Source organism: Tachysurus fulvidraco, chromosome 25, assembly GCF_022655615.1.
Source record: "Tachysurus fulvidraco isolate hzauxx_2018 chromosome 25, HZAU_PFXX_2.0, whole genome shotgun sequence".
In the NCBI taxonomy this organism is placed as follows: Eukaryota; Metazoa; Chordata; class Actinopteri; order Siluriformes; family Bagridae; genus Tachysurus; species Tachysurus fulvidraco.
Genome location: NC_062542.1, coordinates 9,108,550 through 9,129,959, shown reverse-complemented (window position 1 = coordinate 9,129,959; position 21,410 = coordinate 9,108,550). Strand labels below are relative to the sequence as shown.

General features: G+C 35.7%; 1 protein-coding gene across 3 annotated transcripts in view; it reads left to right on the top strand.

Moving 5' to 3' along the window:
* Nucleotides 1-5,394: 5,394 nt before the first annotated feature.
* The window catches only part of gli3 (GLI family zinc finger 3), a 112,327-nt gene continuing 96,311 nt past the window's right edge, over nt 5,395-21,410 (top strand). For 2 of the 3 annotated variants that reach the window (XM_027176643.2, XM_027176628.2), the window contains exons 1-2: nt 5,400-5,801; nt 19,749-19,926. In XM_027176643.2, coding sequence (XP_027032444.2) covers nt 19,791-19,926 — 136 coding nt within the window. In that variant the 5' untranslated portion in view covers nt 5,400-5,801; nt 19,749-19,790. Of the gene's footprint in view, nt 5,802-19,748; nt 19,927-21,410 lie in introns of all 3 variants that reach the window. The other variant, XM_047808799.1, reaches the window with a different exon arrangement.

Below are 21,410 nucleotides of genomic sequence, written 5' to 3'. Positions count from 1 at the left end.
CCCTGCTCACCCCTGCAAAGTGTGAACAAAATCTAAATATGGATTCTCTTTTATTAGTGCAAATTGAGTAATTTCCTGCCAACCTGCTCATACCCCTGCTTGAGATAGTTGACTTGGGTGCTGACAGCTGGCTTTTCAGTCCAGTGTACCTGTTGAATAGCTGGATTCTCCCATCACTGGTATTGACAAGCATGGAAGATTCTTGGCTCATATAACCAATCATAATGTTACTCCTGGTCCTCTCTGTCCACCTGTAGCATGTCCAGCTGAACATAAGTTTTCCCCCCTTGGCAATGGGACACTCGTGACTGAGAAAACACAACCCCCACTGATTGGTCAGCAGGGAAGTAAAATAACCGAAAATGATTTTGTAACTCATCTTGCCTTTTAGCAAGGTCCAGGACCTTTTCTTACCACCTCACCAACCATATTAATGTGTCATAAACCTGCTCCCTGTTCCCACCCCGCCACCCAATAAACTGTTCAAAGTGAGAAATTCCTCTATGAGACCATAGAGGAATACAGTATATAAATGACTTAATTGTTGCTGGCATTGTCTGACCTCAATCTTCCCATCTGTGTCATGGCTTCCACTCACTTCACTTACAAATTTTTGCCAATTTGGAAAAGAAAGCCCAATTAGCTCTGCTTTGTTGACCACTGCCTGTTTGACTGCCAGCTAGGCCATGATATTTGCCTCTTATCAGGGTTATGTCTCCTTGCTGGTGTGAACGAGGTTGTGTTTTATGCCTATTGCTTTTCTCCTTGTATATGCAAACTATTTGTGCAATTATTTGCAAACATGGTATTAGCTTCAACTGTTATACTGATGATACACAGCTATATATTTCAGCTACGGAAAATAAGAGACACCATCTTAATAAGACAGTGGATGCTTACTAACTTTCTTCTGCTTAACTTTGACAAGACAGAAGTGCTTTTACTATGACCACAGGCAGTCAAAAACAAGCTGATTGCAGAGTAACTCTGAACGTGCTGCAGTAAAAGACCTTGGTGTGATTATTATTTGAGTGAGCTTCAAATTATATTATATGAGTGAGCTTCAAATGAGAGACCAGAGGCTCTCATTTGAAGCTCACTCATATAATATCAGAAGCAGATCTGAGGTCAGACAAACAGACAGAAGTGATGCACATAAAAATATAACAACTCGTCCTTCTGAAACCATGCAGTGAGGTAGGACCAAAGATAAACTCACCCTGTCCTAGAGAGCATGGAATGCAAGTTGTTTTTCACTCCTTCTCAAACCTCACAGGACACCATACCTCTGGGTGTGATTGGTGAAAGTATGGGCCAGCGCCAATTACAGACTATCCTAAGATAAGTCTGAGGTGAAGACAACACATCAACCAAAAAAGCTATGTTTTAAAACATATTCAACCAACACATGCAATGGTTGAAATGTATTTTATGTTTTTACTTGATAATTTAAAAAATAACTGCTAAATTGTTTTGATATAAAACAAAGGGATGGGCTATTATTGAAAAAGAATCATCTTTATAATTATCACACTCCATTGCTGATTTTTAACTTGTCATTTCTTTTTTAACCTTTTTAACTACTAATTTCTAATATTTACTTGTTTAGAAAAATACTTTTGAATTTGTAGTAATGTAACCTTGTTCAATGTATTTGTTACTAATGCAAATGTTTAATCTTAAACCATATTTTTTAAACCTTCATAACAAATGTCAATTCAGCTTTGATCACTATTAAAATTGTACTGTTACTACTAATTCAATTCTATTTTCTTAATAATTATCATGTTTCTTTCAGCTGGTCAGTATTTCCATAAATATATTTAAAAAAAACATTTGCATATATGAATTATGGTTTGTGGAGGAGGAGGAAGAAATAAATAATAATCAGAAAGGTGCAACAGAAAGATGTGCAGTCAGTCACTGAGTCGGCTCTTGTGTGGGACAGGAGTACTTTAATTGGGGTGATATCTGGGGCTCCAAGGAGGCCAAAGAAAGACCTGTATCCCTTTTTTGTCTTCTCCATAACCACTTTAGTACCATGGCTGCTTTTGATGTCTGCTTTGCCTTTCCAAGGCTGACTTAGGAATATGTTCTTGGGAGACCAATGGTTACTTGCCTTTAGGCAAAAGATCAGTCCTTGGTATCCTCTTACTCTTTGATAGAATACTTTTGGGACCCACCACTCTTCAATTCACCTTACTCCTCCTCACTCTCCTGTGCTCTCTTTGCCTCCACTGAGACAGTCTAAAAGACCAACTCTTCACATTTCTTTATCAACCCTTTTGCTAGCAACAGTACTATTACCCATATAGACAATTATAATCAAGTACATACATTAAAACAAATAAAAAAAAATAGCTAAAAAATGTTATGTGTTTTGTATAATGGATGCAATCCATTTCCTATAACTATACATGTGCTGCTGCTATGGGTTGGGTTTTTTGTGTTGTTTTGTTTTTACTAACCATGCTTCCTTTACTTCATTTTGTCCAGTGCTGTGACCTGGGAAAAGTGTGGTAAAAATGTACAAGAGAATTTTAATGTATTAAAGGCTTTTTTGATAGAATACCTATTGCTCCTTTAGTTTTCCTTTTTTACTTTACCTTTTTTTGTTTTAATATTTTAATATTTCTTGCATTATTTTGTTTGTAAAATTGTCCCTGTATGGCAGTCTGTTTAATGAGCAAAAATATTAAACAATGAAACAAAAGAGAAACAAAAGACAGTTTCTCTTAATCTTTGCTGCCCTGGAAATACGTTTTCTTCCCTCTTATTAAATATTTGTGCATATTTGTGTGTGGGCCAATTTGAAAGTATGTAAAAACGTTGCACCTGAACACTTATTTTTGGAAATTTAGATGCCACCTATAGATGGCATTTTTTTAGGTGTATATTCGAATAGGGTATATTCGAATTAAAACTTAAAATTCAATTTATTTAACACTTTTAACAATTCCCATGGTCTCTAAGCAGCTTTAGAGAAGTAGGGAAACAGAAGAGAGAGAGAAAAAATAAATAAATAAATAATAATAATAATAATAATAATAATAATAATAAGAAGAAGAAGAAGAAGAAGAAGAAGAAGAAGAAGAAGAAGAATATAATAAGGATTAAAAATATTTAAATGAATATATACAATTAAAGTTTCAAATTAATTAAAAAATATTAACTTAAAATTTTAAATACTATATCCCTATCCCTATCCCTGAGCAAACTGAAGGTGATGGTGGCAAGGAAATCTCCCTGAGATGATATGAGGAAGAAACCTTGAGAGGAACCAGGCTCAGAAGGAAACCCATCCTCATTTGGGTGACACTGGACAGTAAATAATGTAAATGTAAATAATGTCCTTTCTACACCAGTTTATAATAGTGCAACCGACAGCTCCTGAGGAAAAACCGATTAAGACCAGACCACTGTATACTGAATTCACCAGTGGCAGCTGTATATATAATCGCTCAAATAAATCAATATGTGAGAAAAGAGCAAAATTTTAGGCAAATGATGACTTCACAGCTTCTCTAAATCACTGGTGATGGAACCTTCAGAAAATTGCCCCCCTACCTTAACTTCTGTACGCTAATATTAATAATTGCATGTATGACATCCTTTCTGCCAAGCGGATAAGTGAAGATCTTTGAAAGAAATTAGCGGCCTCTGCCTTTTCGTGTTAGAATTGCACGCCAACTTCGAATAAGAAATCATCATAATATAAGGAAGAGATTAGTTACATCAGTTACGAAGCAGCGTTTGCTCCTTAATTAAAGATCGTTCTTACATTAAGTAGATAACTGCTTTCCGTTACGAGCGTTGACCACCCTGATCCTTAAACCTAATATATCGCTAGTTATGATACCACCTCACAATTTCCCGATTAAGTATTTTAAGCCTAAATATAAAAATGAAAACAGTCAGACAGGTGAGACACAGCTCGACTGCTTTAAAAAACAGAATGAATCTTACTCTCTCTCTCGGCGTCGCGGAGTAGACTAGATGTCTCTAAAGTACGAAAATAGCTTATTGTGTCACATCAGATATTATAACATCTCTTCTTTATTCCTACTAGTAGTTATGCGAAAGACGAAATTACATAACGTCAGCCAGTGTCCTTTCTTTATATTAACAGGTAGACGCGAGCTTATGGTAATGGGTTTAATTTATCTTGGGTTATACCGTAGGTTGTTCATTTAAAGACGGAGGGGTCAAGTAAAGGTAACAAACCCAGTGCGATCAGCATCTTCATCCTTAGGATAGTGTACCGCAGTTTTGTCTGAAAATACGAGGCCAAAAACAGGAGGTAATAGAAATATAGAAAGGGCGACTTACACAAGCCTCTGTACGGGCCAGGTTATGTTACGATCAAACTTTTTCACAGAGCAGTTTCTGTTTCACAGGTACAGAAACGCAGAGTACATGTTTTAATGTACAAGCCAGTGAATCACCTGTAAGCTTTAATGTGTCTGGGCACAGATGGTATTGCTTATGAGAATTATTCTCCACGTTTGGATGATACATTTTTATTTCAAATTCCATTAGACACCCAGTTTATATATTGATTGATTTTTTTTTTAATTTGTCCTCACCATGTCTAGTCAAATCCGTGTGAATATAATAACTACCTATAACTATTGTATTATCTTTTAATTGTTACGTGCTTTCTTTCGTCTTTATTATGATGTAAAGGCATCTCTATTCACTATTCACCTTTTCCCCTTTAAGACAACACTCAGGCAGTCACACCATTTTTTGCACTGTTAAGTGGATTTTCTGATTCTCACAATTATACACATTATTATATCATATTTAAAAATAATTGATAGATACTACTGGATAATGTGTTAATTGTTTTTTTATTTTTATAAATGCTATAAGAGCAGGAAAAAACTGAGAATTATTTCATTTTTAAATTATTTTGTCATTAGAATTAGAAGACATTAGAATATGTAACAATTTATAACAATTTAAATATCGATAAAAATGTATTCGTGTTTTTACAAGTTTGCAAGAAAAAAATATTATATTGGTATAATCATTTAAGCCTTGTTAGAATGAAAAACAGATTCGCCATCCTTTTTTTTAAACACATTTAATAATAGTATATATTCCTTTGTCTTGTACAGATCGTGATTATAGTGCATTTTTCATGCACCATGAACCCATTCTAATTTATAAAAGTATGCATCTTTTTTGTATGTGAGTTTTAGAGAATTGTACAGTGTACATTAAATCACGCTTCATATACGGTGTGCATAAAAGACGAGATTGGGTGGCAGGAGCAGGGGCTGAACTGGGATAGATGGTGGAGAGGAGAAAAGGAGCAATGAGCGGGGTAAAAAAGAAACTTGTGTGTGTGTGCGCGTCGAGGGAGGAGTCATGTGAGGAAAGGGCAGCTGGAGTTGCACAGTCCGCATAAAGTATCCCCAGCGCTCGAAACCATACTCTTTGTTGCCATAAAGCTTTAGGAATCTCTCTCTCTCTCTCTCTCTCTCTCTCTCTCTCTCTCTCTCTCTCTCTCTCTCTCTCTCTCTCTCTCTCTCTCTCTCGCTTGTGTGTTTATGTGTGTGGATCGCTTTGGATTGTAATCTTCGGGCAGGCATGTAGAGAAAGTTACGAACGTTACCGCGCTATTGGAAGTGTCCCGGACAAGAAATTGAGAGGACCAAGAAAAGAAAAGTCTGCTAACTTCTAGCGTTCACGCGCTTAGAGCGCAGCGCATTTGCAACGAGCAAGAAAAAAACTGAAGAGGAAAGTTCGGAAAAGTTGAAATATTTTTAAAGGGAAATTCCGCAGTCGGAAAAGTAAGTATGATAAAAATGTGATGTGATTTGATGTGATGTGGTGTGTGTATGTGTGTGTGTGTGTGTGTGTGGGTGGGTGGGCGTGGGTTGGCGTGGGTGGGGGCTATCCGTGAATCAAAGTTTTTGGACAAACGACCAGTATTAGGGAACGTCGAAATATCACGTTTCAAGTTGCGACGCGTCGCCATACGCCGTCTATAGCGCAAAGTAACGTTAAATGCGGGGGGGGGGGGGGGGTCGCTGCAAACTGTGTGCATAAGGTTAAATACGTTTATACCGTTACACACAATATTGGCAAACTTCTTTCATTCATTTCTCAAAGTCAATAAACTTACGTCACAAATTTTCTCTGTTTTTATATACAGAATACAATTTGAAGAATATGTGCTTTTTATTAAACTATTTGAGAGTGAAGGTGATCTACAAAGCCAGTGTTAAGAGCTTGGTCTCTTTTGGGCTCTCTTTGGCCTGTAATGCTGCAGTCATTAAAGGTTCTTTTTTTCTCTGGACCGATGTTGCGGGGGGGGGGGCATTTCAGCGGCATCAGATTACACAGGGAACTTCACGTGCTCCTACATTCATTACTTTACCGCGCACTTTCCCCACAACACAAATGTGAATCTAATTTAATGAACCTTTCTTTCTTTCTTTCTTTCTTTCTTTCTTTCTTTCTTTCTTTCTTTCTTTCTTTCTTTCTTTCTTTCCACTTAATATTGTTCTTAATATTGGAACTGGTTTTGGCCAATTCATTGTTTGCTAGTTTGACTTGCATACTGTAAATGATTTAGGATACATTTACAAGAGGAAGCCAGATAGTTTAAATATTTATACTGATGGCATTGCGTATTTGTGTTGAATATATTGTTGCATTAATTTTTTGCATTTATTTGTAATATATTCTCATTATTTGGTTAAAATTTTACCGTTTAAAAACTCCCCAAATAACAAATCCCATTATGCCCATTACATTAACGTGCAATGTAGACAACGTACACTATTTAGTGTATTTAATAAACAATGTTTTGGGAGTTTTCGTTTTTGTTCCCCACAGCTGCACCGTGCGGGTCAGTGTGAGCGCGCGCTACTCTGTTCGTTTCTCATCTTTGAGCCGAACTGGAGATGACAACGCAATAAATCAGAGAAATAGATATAATTGTATGTAAAATGTATAAAATACAAAACGTCAATAGGAAATTGTTGTTCTTAAATTGGCTACTATAAATACAAGGGAAAAATTTGCGGGGGGGGGGGGGGCGGGGGCGGACAGTGATCACTGAATGTGTAGGAATTTGTAATTTGTAAAGATATACAGTATATAGCACTGTTAACGCAAACAAACGGGAAAAGTCTTAAAAGAGTTTTGCACATATTTTAAAGTACAGTTAAATTATCTGGGTTCTCTACATACAGAAATGCCATCTATTTTATAGTCACCCTTTAATTTTAGGTCGTATTTCACCTGCCTTTACTGTATTGATCCTTAAATGGTCCTTACATTATGATGAAAATATTCTTCACGCTCCGCATTTAAAAGACTTTTTAAAATTTTTTTATAAGCGTTGGAATTTTAAATAGGCCAAATTAATTTATAAAAAAAGGGAAAATGTCAGTAATTTACACAATTTATACAAAAGTCTAAAAAAAATGTGATTTTAAGAGTTTACATCTTACTGCCAGGTTTCAACATATATTTATGTACACTTTAGGTCCAAAGGTCTGAGACCACTCGTGTATAAGCTTCAATTTGGCAGTATATTAATATAAGAATTTTTATTTTAAATTATATTGTTGACAACAAATATTTACATGAATTTAAGTTTATTAGTATTTGCTTTTTCCACCTTTTTAAAAAATGCATTCAAAGTGGCATGGACCCTACTAGTTCATGCAAAAACATATGATCCATTTTAGACCCATCTTAATATCATCTAACACTTTCTTCAATAGAAGAGATTAGTACAGAATTTTGAATATTAGAAATATAATATATTTCATATTAAATATTAATATTTCTCCTGAACTGTAAACAAAATCACATGCTAAATGTAGACATATCTTGAAGACATCTTGTATTTAGACAATACTAATTTATTGTTTATTGCTGTAAAATAACAGTAAAATATTGCTGTGAATGTTTGAAATCTGCTCAGATTAGGTTCTCTCTCTCTCTCTCTCTCTCTCTCTCTCTCTCTCTCTCTCTCTCTCTCTCTCTCTCTCTGCCTCCAATTTATACAGACAAAATGTTGTCTTTCATTAACTAATAAGTAAGACCAAGATGCTTTGAGACAAGGTGAATTGTTAAAAGTGCTATACAAATAAACTGAACTGAATTAAACTGAACCTGAAAACAAATATGTCTCTACCTTGTGGCATCTCAAACTTTCTTAGCCCACATTTCATAAAGCTGCTCTTATCCCTAAACCAGTATACAGCAGTACCATAATTGTAAGGGGTGTGTGTGTACGTGGTGTGTGTGTGTGTGTGTGTGTGTGTGTGTGTGTGTGTGTGTGTGTGTGTGTGTGTGTGTGTGTGTGAGAATCTATGAAAATGAGTTGGTTTAGCAGCAGTCCATTGTTATTCCAATACAAATTTAAATTTCCCTCTTGCCCATCCTAACCTTCTCCCAGTGTCTCTGGGATTGATTCTAGATAGACAGTACATATGTGGGGAGAGTTTAATGGAACTCTTTGATTCTCTTTGTTTGATATTTGAGGGCTAGGCTGTCTTTATAAGTTTTTGGCATATGGGACTGATTTGTTATTATGGATCTGTAGCAGGGACATATAATAAACACTGAAAATTTGTGCATGAGGTATTTTACCAGAATCGCTGACTATACACTTTACTGAATTACTCAAATGCTGCATATTTAATACAGAATTGTGTCATACTTACTGATTTTTTTCAATATGACTGAAACATCTTAATATATAGAATTTCACCAATTTCACCATACAGAATTTCATTAATATTTTTATTGTCAAAAACAAAGGCATGTAGGAAAAGGAAAAAAGTGAGAAGCAGGAGCCATTTAAAAAGAGACGATGGGAGTTTGTCAGCTTTGTCTGCTGTAAGTATTTGTAGTGTATTGTGTTGACACAAAGTTGGGCTGTTGTGTTATGCTAGAGACATATCAAAAGTGACTGTCCATATTTGTGTCTCAGAGGTGGTAACAAAGGCGTGTGTCTCATTGCAGGAATGGTCTCATTTTCACTCCCTCTGTGGTTCCTCATGGTCTCCTCTCTTTCTCTGACTAATCCCCAGGCTGAATCAGTGCTTCAGGGCATGCTTCTGATCTTGCCTCTCCTCCAGGACAATCCCTTTTTTCTCCATTTCTCTCATTTTCCCTTTCTCTCTTCTTTATATTTTCCCTCTCATATTTCTGTTTGCATTTTCTACAGAATTTTTTTTCTTATCCTACAGAATACTTATCACCTGTTATGTTTTGTTAAATCATGGTTTCTGTCATTACAATCATTGCAGTAATTAATGCATACACTTGCTCAAAAATACAGATGCTTTGAAGTGCAGAAACTTTACTCTCTATTATGAATAATTGGGTGAGTTTTTTCATAATAGTGAGTGAATAGGAATTAAGTTGAACATTTGTGAATTTTTAAAACTGGATTTTTTGCTTATGCACAATGAAGACATGATATGTCAAGGGGTAAATACTCCTGTTTCTATTGATGTGCATCTTACTGCCGAGGGATAAACCAAGTTATGAATCTGAGAAGAATGGGTGAAAAAAGTCCTACAAATTGCATTTGGGTGTAAGGGTTAGAATAGGAGGTGAACGAATTATAAAACTGCTAAAACAACATTCCATTTTTTCAAGAATGCAGTCTGTATTGTGTCCTCTGGTGTGAGCATGTTTATTGCATATTTGTGTCAAAATATATTTAATAATGAATTAGAGATTAAAGGTCCTTGTCTGTGTTGTTGTCCTACTCTTCCTTTTGGCAAATGTTGGCTTTGGATGCAGGAACCTCTAAGTTAACCTCCCATTTAGCCAGCCATTTCCTCTATCATCAAAGCAGAGAACAGGAAACAGAGAAAACATGAGTTTGAGCTGACAATCGAAAGATTTTCATTGATTTATGGCTCCTGTGGCTGAACATTAGAGCTCTTTTCTGCTAGGATAATGGATATACAAACAATGAAATAACAGCAAAGAAGAAAACAGATACTCTTCATAGTTTTCACAGCCTTTCTCCAGCAGAAAAAAATTATGAAATCCAATCACAAGTCATCACTGGAGATATATTCATAATGCCAGGTTTTTATGACTTAAACTAGTGTCTTATCTACCCTCTTGTCACCCAGTATGCAGATAATGCCAGGTATAAATGGGGCCAAATTCCTATCACTGCTTCTCTTTCCTGCTTGTGCATGAATTTAATAAATTCTTTATGTATTAGTGGTTTTCAACTGATTCTTCACAAAATCAAAGCCTTTATTGACCCCCTCTGTAAGACAAATATCAGCTCTCCTTGTAAATGCAAAACAAGAGGATGAGAGTTGGGAGGGCAGGGAATTAGCTCTGTGAGCAAATTTTAAGATGAACCCAAAGACTCTTCTTTTGTCAACAGAGCATCTGAAGAGTAATCACTTTTTCTTATGCAAATTGTTTTAAGAGCCTCACCATGGATGGGATTTGAGAGAAGGAGGAGGGAAATCTGGAGAGAGAGAGAGAAGAGGTACTGTGTTTTAACAATACTCTACAGGGAGCATTGAAAAAAAGACTTAAGCTAATGGCAGACACCCTTTTTATTTACAATGCCACTTCGTTATGGGGGTGAGAGAGAGTAGAATAGTTTTACAGACTAGTTAGTTCCTTGAATGAGAGAGAGAGAGAGAGAGAGAGAGAGAGAGAGAGAGAGAGAGAGAGAGAGAGAAGAGAGAGATGTTATACACTTACAAACTCAAGGGGGTTATGCATGTGTATGCATGTAAATGCTTCTCCTTGGTTTGTCAATAGTCCTTGTTAGACTAAGGATGTAGGTGAAGAAAAGGCTAGTATTTAGAAAATAATTTGTTGTTTACACAGACCAGCACACATGTAGCTTATTTAGGCTCAAAGTGTGTAGTGAGGAATTGGAAGGGGTTCCACAACTGCCATTTCAAATATAGGATCCATTTATCAGAAAAGATGGAACACTTTCCCGCATCATTCTGCTGTTTGTCGACATTTGCTTTGGTTATGAATAGTCAGGAGATTAGTCAAGGCAGCCAGTGTTCAGCACCCTAAGAAAGTGAGCTTCTCAATGAATTTGTGTTGGAAGTATTGAAGCATGAAAAAGGAAAAAAAATAAGGTGATATGGTGAGAATAACGCAAAGGAAAAGTGTAAAGAGTGGCCGAAAGTAGAGGCAATAAGGACAAGAGCTAAGGGAGAGAAAGAGATGAGTGAAGTGTTTTTGTTCTCCCTCAGAGCCTAGTGTATAAGTTTCTGTATACATCCCAAAGCTTCTTTCGGAAAGAGATTTACAAGACATGTCTCTGAGCATACATTGCCTCCCTACATCTTGAGCATGTGTGTATGTTTGTAAATGTCTTTTGCAATATAACTGAGACTGGGTTATGTTTATTAGTGCAAATTGGTTATGTGCAAATGTGTGCATGTTTAAGTACATGCATGTGTGATATACATGTTTAAGAACAACAAACTGAGTTTGTATCCTATATGCTATTATACATTATAAACTGTGTTGGAAAAAAGGGAAATAAAATTACAAAGTCTGCATGTGTGTCTACAGAGTTCATTGTCACTGAAAAGACATTCTTGTTGGTGGCTTGCATAGAGCCTCAGATGTCAAGCAAGGCAGGTAGTCTCTCATATAAAGAAGCCTCCTTAGCTTTCAGAATTATTTATAATGTTTGGCTTTTGTGGATCACTCTAAGCAGTTGTCTCCTTCCATTAGACAGAAGAATGGAGCCTAGGCTTCTACACTTTATCCTTCCAAATCCCTCCACACCAATGACTGGCTTCTTTGAAAATTAGCATATTATGAGGAGATTGCTTGCTGGCTTGAATTTTTGGAACTCATTGGCAAGGCCAGAGTTACATTCTTTCTTTCTTATTAGTTTTATTGCAATTATTGATTACTTCCTAGAATTTGATATTTACAGATGCATAATAGACTGGGTTTTTAAGGAAAACATTACATTATGATTTTTTTAGCCTAAACTTTAAAGGTTAGTTCAGGTATTAAAAAGCAGAGCATAAAAATACAAGTCACATAATTTGAAATTGAAAATTCCTTGCACATTTACATGTGCAAGGGATTTTGCTCAGAGGGTCTTTGGGTGGCTTACAACAATAAAGTTAGAATCTCTCAAATCTTATATTTTATGCACTATATATAAAACACTGGTTTATGTTACAAAGAAAAAAACAATCAAACTGTTTCTATGTGCATGACGTTCAATTTAATTTTATTTGTATAGCACTTTAAAAAATTGACACAACACAGATAAGCTTTAAAGAAATATACAGCTGTGTAAATCCATAGTCATGTTATTCTAACAAACATATTTTTGTTAGAAACATATTGTTTCTAGGAGTAATTCTTTGATCAAAAGATTTCAACATATTTAAGAGAAAGTGAACATATTTGCTGAGAGTGAATTTATGTTCTGATTTAAAGTAAGGAGCAGGAAATGCATAATGTTTCAAGAAATGCATTTTAATTATTCTTTTATTTCTGCTAGTTTGCTATAATGTCCACTATGCAATGTCATTTTAGGCCTTATGCATATTTCAAAACATTGTTACAGATATATGAAAGTTTTTGTAATATGTATGTATATGTAAATATGCAGAATTTGAATTCACATTTGTGTCAAATGAGGTGGAAGGAGTAGAGTTCCCAGGTGAGTGGGCTAGTAGTGGTTCACTATTATAGTGAGGGTTATGCTGAAAAAACATGCTAATGGTACCTTTATTGCACCAATTAGTGATAATGAATAATGACACAGATGGTTAATGTGAGAGCAGCTGCAAAGTAATTTATCTTTGGATCAATGCAAACAGGCTCAATAAGCCTTGTAAACATGTTACCTCAGAGAGACAATTTCTCTATTTACATACATAAACCTGGGTGCTGTCCACTTTCGTTCAAAAGTTGAGGCAAATCAATGAAAGTGGGTGTGTTTCTTTTGATTACTGCGTTAATAACCATAAGATTTAAAAAAAAAAAAAAAGATTCTATTGACATGCCTTGTGGGATGAGCTTTGTGAATGTGTTTTTTTTTCAATCATGATGTGATTAGCAGTGTGTAGCTAACACATCTTTATTCTGTAGTGTATAATAGTTAAGAGAAAGGCTCAAGTGTTCAATACTAAATCTTGGGATACCAATATGCTTGTATATATTTGTCTGCCTGTCTGTCTGCCTGCCTGCCTGCCTGCCTGTCTATCTATCTATCTATCTATCTATCTATCTATCTATCTATCTATCTATCTATCTATCTATCTATCTATCTATCTATCTATCTATCTATCTATCTATCTATCTATCTATCTATCTATCTATCTATCTATCTATCTATCTATCTGTTATTTATTGAGAATTTATTATTTATTTGTTTAATCTTCCTTCCCAGGTCTGCAACTCTAATATTATTCCTATAATAATATTAATATTATTCTCAATTAAAATTCTTGTTTGCACAAAATGTGAGAGAATTTAATTGGTAAATTGATAATTGATGAGAATTGGTATTGCAATATCACAGTATTACTAGCATATTTCAACAAAATTAAAGAATTATAGCACAAACAAAGATTACAACTAAAAGATGAATAGGAAGTGTAAAGGACATTGCTCTGAATGACTTCAGCACATCTCATCTTGGTACCACTCTTCTAGCCTCATCAAAACTTCAGTGACTGTAGTGGGTTTCTTAGCAATAATTATGTTTCCAAGGATTTTCCAGAGATTTGTAATCGGGTTTAGATTATGACTGTGGGATTTTCATTATTTCTGTGTTCTTATCTTCATTGAACTGCTTTACCCATTTTGCAGTGTGATGGGGCATTATCTTGCATGAAAATTGCGAGTTGATTGGGAGATGCTTGCAGGGAAGGAACCACATGTTGCTGTTCAAAAAAACCTTTTGTATTCAAGCTGCCATGTAGCTGACTAAAAGAGGCCCAACTCCTGTTAAAGAAAACATTCCCCAAATTATGACACTTTTTGCATGTTTTGTGGACAGAGGTGAACTGGTCCAAAGCCCACTTTAGTAATGGAAGAAAGTTTGTTCATGAAACATTATGTTCGGCATTAGACTGGGAATCTACTGAACCCAAAGTGCAATAAAGTCAGTGAAAGGTGGAGGAAGAAGTGTCATGGTTTGGCAGGATGCTGTTAAGATCATAAGTGTGAGCTGTTGAATCATATGTGTCTCATGTGTAGTGGAATAGAAAGTGAGTGAGATGGTCTCCATCCAAACTTGTAGGTTTGTTTGTATGTGTGGGTTTGTGTAGGAATTGAAAATATCTCAGCCTGTTGGAATGTTCCAAGTTCCTCTGTGCCTGCCTCTCTCGTGTGTTTGATCCGTATCTCTCTTATTTAGTTTTTCTTTGTCTATTTCTTTCTGTCATAAATCTACAACTCTATTTACAATCATTATGGGTCAGAACTCAGAAGAAACTCAGAAGAATATTGAACTTATTGTCCCTTTAAAACCTCAAGCTCACATAATCACCACATAACATGATGAAGATTGGATCAGTACATTTTCAAGTAAAAATAAATTTCCGTATAATTCAATCTACTTAACATTCTGTCCTCATAGTCCTAGAATTTAGCAAAATTCTAGTCTCTAGAAGTTTAAACTTTCTTTAGAGGGAAGCACTTTTCTGCAGGAAAAAGTTCTGCAGTTCTGTATACCCAACTGATATACAAAAGTATGAACAGCATAAACAAAAAAACAGCAATATATGGGGTGTAGGTTGAATGTATAAGTCAGTAGTGATTCAGGGCTGTCAGACAGAAAGTGTAGTTGTGTAACTGTTCCCCTCTCTTTCTGTCCTTTCTATACACCTGCTCTCCCTGTTTCCATCCAAGGATGGCATCTAAGTCTTAACTTCAACTGGCCAAAACCCCTAAATGAATGTCATCCCTACCTTCCTTTTTAACTACTTTACTTTGACCTCTATTTGACCTTCCCTTTCTTCTCCTTGTCCCCGACAACTGCTTACAAATGAATCAAGTTTTGTTTTAGATTTTGCATTTATTACATCATTTGCTCCTCCAGATCTCTTCTGGGTTTGTTTTGAGAAGGGAGTCTGCAGAGCACAATTACTTCAAGTCTCATTTCTTCCTTATAATAATAAGCTGTAAATAGAAAATCCACTAGGGTCTGTACAGGAATTAATAAGAGCCAATAAATCATTGCAGTGGGGGAAGTGTGCTGTCTTTAAGTAAACTTGATGATGCCTTGAGAGGCATTGGAGTGATGAATCATCCTAAAGCTCTGGGACGGGTAATTTGCCCCTGATTCTGCACTGACAGGGCTTTGATGCTTCATTTTCTTGATTGGATAAGTAAGTCAATATCTGTGTTTTGGGGATGCTTGGGATTTTGGTTATTAGTTTGTATATTGTGTTTCCACACTGCATGCGATTATCACCAGGAATTGAGAAACAGTACTTTGTTTCTATAACATTTTAATGCACATATTTACAGCAATGTTAGTGGTGTATAAAGTGGTGGACCACTTGGACAGTAAACAAACAGTCTGCAGAATCATAACATTATTGTATTAGGGGTTTTCTATAGTATGTAGTTGCTTGCATAGAGAATATATATACAACTTTCCTGGATTATTTTAAACCTGGAGTTAATAATTGTGGGGGGAAAATTCTCTGAGCAAAGAAAAACTGAACAAAAAAGGTTGGAGTTATTTTGATGGATATGTTTCATACAGGTAGTGTTTTAAATTTCAGTTACCCCTGAATATTTTATGGCACCAGCATTATGAAAATTCATCTTTGACTGTATGAATTATAAAATTATCTTCTGTTGAATTTACAGTTGAAATATATGAGTACATAGTAATTGTGAAACTACTTATAGTTTTACATTTTAGCATTAAAAGGATGTTATCTTATTTTTATCGATGCAAACCAGATTGTTGCAAAGGATTTGTATTTCAGAGATGAGAAGGAGACTATGGCAACCAAAGCCTAGTGTGTGTGTGTGTGTGTGTGTGTGTGTGTGTGTGTGTGTGTGTGTGTGTGTGTGTGTGTGTGTGTGTGTGTGTGTGTGTGTGTGTGTGTGTGTGAAAGAGAGAGAGAGAATGGCGGGGGGGGGGGTGTTTTCATCAGATCAGGAATTCCTACATTCACTCATCACCTCCCTAGGGTGTCTTTGCACAATAGAACACACACACACACACACACACACACACACACACACACACACACACACACACACACACACACACACACACACACACACACACAAAATTTTCAAATGTGTATTCCAATCAGGCTTAATAACACAGCTCACACTGTTAAATATCACTGAAACCTTACATGCATTCCCTTAAAGAGAATAATATAAAATGTTTAAAAATGCTTACAGAAAAAAAAAATAAATCAAAACCCCATCCCCCACCCCTCCATAATCCAAATCGAAGCTAAACAAACAGCTAAGCATCAGTACTAATAAGCCGAAGAAGCATGTGTCCGCTAGAGGTTTTTCATTGTCATGACGCCTTTATATATTCTTATCTATTGAGCAGTGAGTGCTAAAGGAGCTCCATGTAAGCTTTATGATTACATTTTAGTTTGTTCAGTATCTTCTTAGGTTGTGTCTTGAATGGAAAGGTCCTAGAACACTCTAGACGGAGAGAGGGGAGAATGAAAATGAGGAAACAATAGGCAGTGCTAGAGAGAGAAAAAAGAGCTAGTTTAAAACAGCATTCAACAATTCATAAGAATTGTCAGAATTTCTGACTTCATGGGGAAAAAATGCCCCATCATTCCTACTTATAAATTTAGGAGTCTGCTCATCCGCAAGTATAGCAAGTGAACCATCAAATCACAGAACCATCAAATCATAGCTGTTCACAGCAGCATCAGCAAATAAAGCAGGACTAACACATTGAATGTTATAATGTAAATATAACACTTTCCTTAGATCAATCTACACATATTAGCTTGGTTAATCTATAAGTACACCAAATAAATCACACGCCAAAGTTCGATAGTTAGATTGCGGATAACAAAAGATGAACATGGAGACGTCCATGTTTACTCCCCATTTTGTAACTCAAATGTGCACAGGTTGAAATTAAACAACACTTAATCACTCATCTCTAGATTTCAACTTTATTCCCATAATATATTGTTTATTTGAATAACTTGGTTTTCTTTTAGTTAATTAACAAATATAGCATGCCTTAAACATTTTAATGTATTGTAATATATAAATTCTGATTTCTTTTTTCTCAGACTTCCCTCTTCCCACATTTCATTGCTAATAAAAAGGAAATTGTAAATAAAAAAGCAGCAGCCCATACACACACAATTCATATAACCTATGCATATAACCTTGTTAACCTAAAACAAAATAAGGTAAAAAAAAATCATATTATTTCTGGTAATGTGTTTGTTATTTAATGTTGCCAGATAGGAGAGATATGAGTATCTTCATGATGTGCAAATATTTTATAACATTTTAGAGGCAGTTAATAGTAAAAGGATTGAGCCAAAAGAACAAAAGTTAATGAATGAATGTGTTATTTCAATAATCCAGAGACTGATGTGGGTGATGCTGATAATCAATATGAGATCTAATTTCAAATTGTAAACATAAATATCTTCAAAATGTGTTATTCCAATAGTCAATTAGATTATAAAAGCAAAGGCTAGTGACGTGTCATTAAGTATCGAAGTAGAACCAGAACACTGGGTGCTACCAGATACCTGCAAAAGAGAAACAGATCTCAGTTCAGAAATGTCTGTAGTTTTCAGAACAGAAAATAGCAAAATATCTTTTTATGCAGGATGACACAGATTTTTCAGAAACAATAAATTCTTTAAAATGCATTTAGGTGTTGGTTAAAATGAATAAAGAAGAAAACGATGGCCTGAAGAAAACATTTCTTTTTTATTAGAAAAGTTTATTCTGTTGTTTGACTTTGATGTTTCATTTGCCACTGACTTTCAACTTGCTTTTGTCACTGGAGCGTATAATTTATGTTAAATTGATTTGCCTAATGTGCTTAAAATAAGAATCTTTTTTCTTGGGATCAGTCTGAATTGTGGTATTTTAAACCTGGTTAATCGTCCCTCTTTCTCTGAGTGAGGATTATGGACAAGCCCACATGAAGAGAACACTCTTTCTGTCTCACAGCTAATTGGGTATGGGAGTCCATCAAGTGGGGAATGAAGTCTAATGTGATATTTTACATTTATTTTGGCACTGATCAGCAGCCTTGAATGCTTTGTGAAGATCTTACTGGCATATGAATAAAGGGCTATTGTTTCATGGAATTTTTTAAAACCTATAGGCTCATCTCTGTCATTCTTACTTGATATTATTTAGTCCTTCATAAACAGTGTGCATTGTTGACCTTCATACTCTCAGATACACCTGTTTTTTCTTCCAAAGCTTAGCAGCAAACAGTAACGCATAAAATAGTGTCAAACTGGGGGAAATACTGATGGCAGCGAATGAGGGCCAACATAACCTGCGGCAATAAGTGGGGAGAGGTTAGGAGAAGTCAGGGAATTGCTATTGTAAAAAAGATAAATTGTCTTAATTCGTTTATTAGCCAATTAAGACAGGGAAGTAAGAATATGATATTTGCTCCAATTGTCTGACTTTTACACCTTTGTCTTTTCCTCTTCATCTGTCTCAATTTTCTGATCATAGCTTCTTTTTACTTTTCTGCATTGCCTAGGGATTGATGATTGGGGAAGTGGGGGTTTAAACACTCACAGACATGCAGAGCCAATGTGCCCAAGTGTCAGAGGCCAGTCGATAACAGGCAGAAAGGACTCACTGCATGTTTTCACATTCCCTCTTTCCCTCTTGCTTCTTTTTACTTTACTGAATGGGCAGAAACTGTTGGATGGTGTAATATAAGAGATAAAAATAAAAGAAAAAGAGCTCACTTTTTGGCACTATATGTCTGATCTTTCTTTGTTTTTCCGACAGGCTGTCAGTGCTACTGCACATGCCTGTGTTCTCCACCTGGGCTTGCAATCGATTACTGTTTGGCCTATCTAGCATCAGAGTGTTTCATTTTTTTTAATTTAAAAAACCCAAAACATATTTTCAAAAAAGTGTTGGAAGTTTTTGATTTGTTTTAAGAAAAAGGGATAATTCTGCTGTATTTTTTATTTTATTTTTTGTATGCCCTGATTGCTTGCAGATTTAATGTGATGTCAAAAAGGAAACATTATTTTTATGCAATTGAAATAATTAGTAATGTAAACATGATGGCATAAATAACTTTAGCTTACCAAGAGGAAACTTTCAGATATTTTATTTACTTGTATTAAAAAGAGCTTTAACTTACACAGAGTTTATTATTAAAAGAGAAAATGGCCGGTAGTCTGATATTCCCCGAAGGAGCTTCAAACAAACCTTCTTTTTGATAGGTGTGAGTTTCTCACCTTCTAAAGTATCCCTATAAGGGTTTGCCTTTGTGTATTTTTCAGTGTAGAAGAGCAGTGTGGTTTATGCTTTCTATACCCACTTGCAAACATACCCACTCTCTCAACTACTAGTCCTGAAATCGCAAACCTTAGTTCTGGGGTTAAAAATCCTGAATGTCTCATGAAGGTTATTTTACTTGTTGTTCTTGACCTTACCAGCTAACTTTGATGGTAACCTTACCACAGTAGGAGTAGTAGGAAAAGCTTAACATTTTTGACACACTACACCTCATTTACCTCTTTCATTTTCTCGGGTGGAACTTACAGGTATCTCGGCTTAGATGCAGCTCTAAGGAATGTGCAGTCACCATGGAAACACAGTCCCAGGCACGTTCAACACCAGAGAAGAAAAAGAGGGTAGAGACCATCGTGGCAAACAAGAGATCCTCCTTGACCCAAACTGAGATCAGCGAAAAGGCTGTGGCTTCCAGCACTACGTCCAACGGTACTAAAAGCCTGATAATAATCTAACACTATGACATGTTTAATCTGATCCTCAAATCAAGCGACTAATACACGTCACCTTCAGTTTATCTTCCAGGTAAATTACAATGGTTTTAATTTAGGAAGATGATGCCCCCAATATATAGCATCTTAACGCGTAAAAGCATATATGTATTGTCAGTTGTTCAATAATTAATGGAATTAGTCCATTAATTATTATCTTCTCAGCCAAGCGATTTACACTTACCTGTTATTCAATACTTTCTTAGTTTCTTGTGTAGATTTTTCTCACAATGTAACTAACACTACTATAACGATTATATAATAATTTAGGTTTGAAACACCAGCTCACACCAGACAGACATGTGCAGTGTCACTTCACCTAAACTCGTGCATATTCATGCAAATTATCCAAACAAGCAATCAAGGAGAAGCAATGCAATGGGTGCATTCATTCAGATACAGGTCAAGTGTGACATGGAAATAAGGCTAAAACATAGGAACTGGGTGCAGAGAAATGGCAGTGGTGGACTGATAAGTCAAAATATTAAATATTTGACTGTAGCAGGTGGAGTCTGCCAAAATGCTGGAGAACAGTACAATAATGAGTCTCTGGAGCCAACAGTGAAGATTGGTGGAGGTTCCTTGCAAGTATGGGTTGAATGGAGTTGGAGATTTGGTCAGGATTAATGGTGTCCTCAATGCTGAGAAATACAGGAACATACTTATACATCATGCAATACCATCATGTAGGTATCTGATTGGCCCCAAATTTATTCTGCATCAAGACCATGACCAACGTAATTAAGAATGATCAGAATATAGAAGAATAGAGAGTAATGGAAGTTATGGTTTAGGACAGAGCCTTAATTTTAACATTATATCTTGGAATACATGAGGAGACAGAACAATTTGTGCAAGTATACATAGAAGAACTGATTCTGTTTTCCATCAATGGGTAGGCACACCAAATATTGATTGGATTTGGATTCCTCATCTGTTCATATACTTTCAGTTTTTTACTTGATAAAAATAAAATAGTAACACTTAACAAGATTGTTTAACTTTCCAAAAGACCAATATGATATGTCAAAGCTAAACCATTGAGATATTGATATGCATGCTATTAGAAAACCTTTTTATTTGATGCTATGTTTTAGATACGTAACTCAGTAGGCAGCCAGTGTACACTGTATAAATTTGGGGCAATATGCTGGAGATGTTTTATAACCGTTTATTTGAGATTACTTGACCAACATCAAGCATAACTCAAAGGTACTTAATAGTATTTTTTAGACTGAAAGAACAAAGCCTGAAGGTAAAGTTTTTATAGACAGGCCATAGACAGGCTTAGTAGGCTCAAACAGTGGTGGCAGGTGCGCTCTGGAATTGCTAGTCTGCTGTAAGGAAAGCTGGTTTTATGTCGGCTTTATCTTCCCATTACTCCTTTGATATTCTGGCACTAAGCGAGACCTGAATATCCCC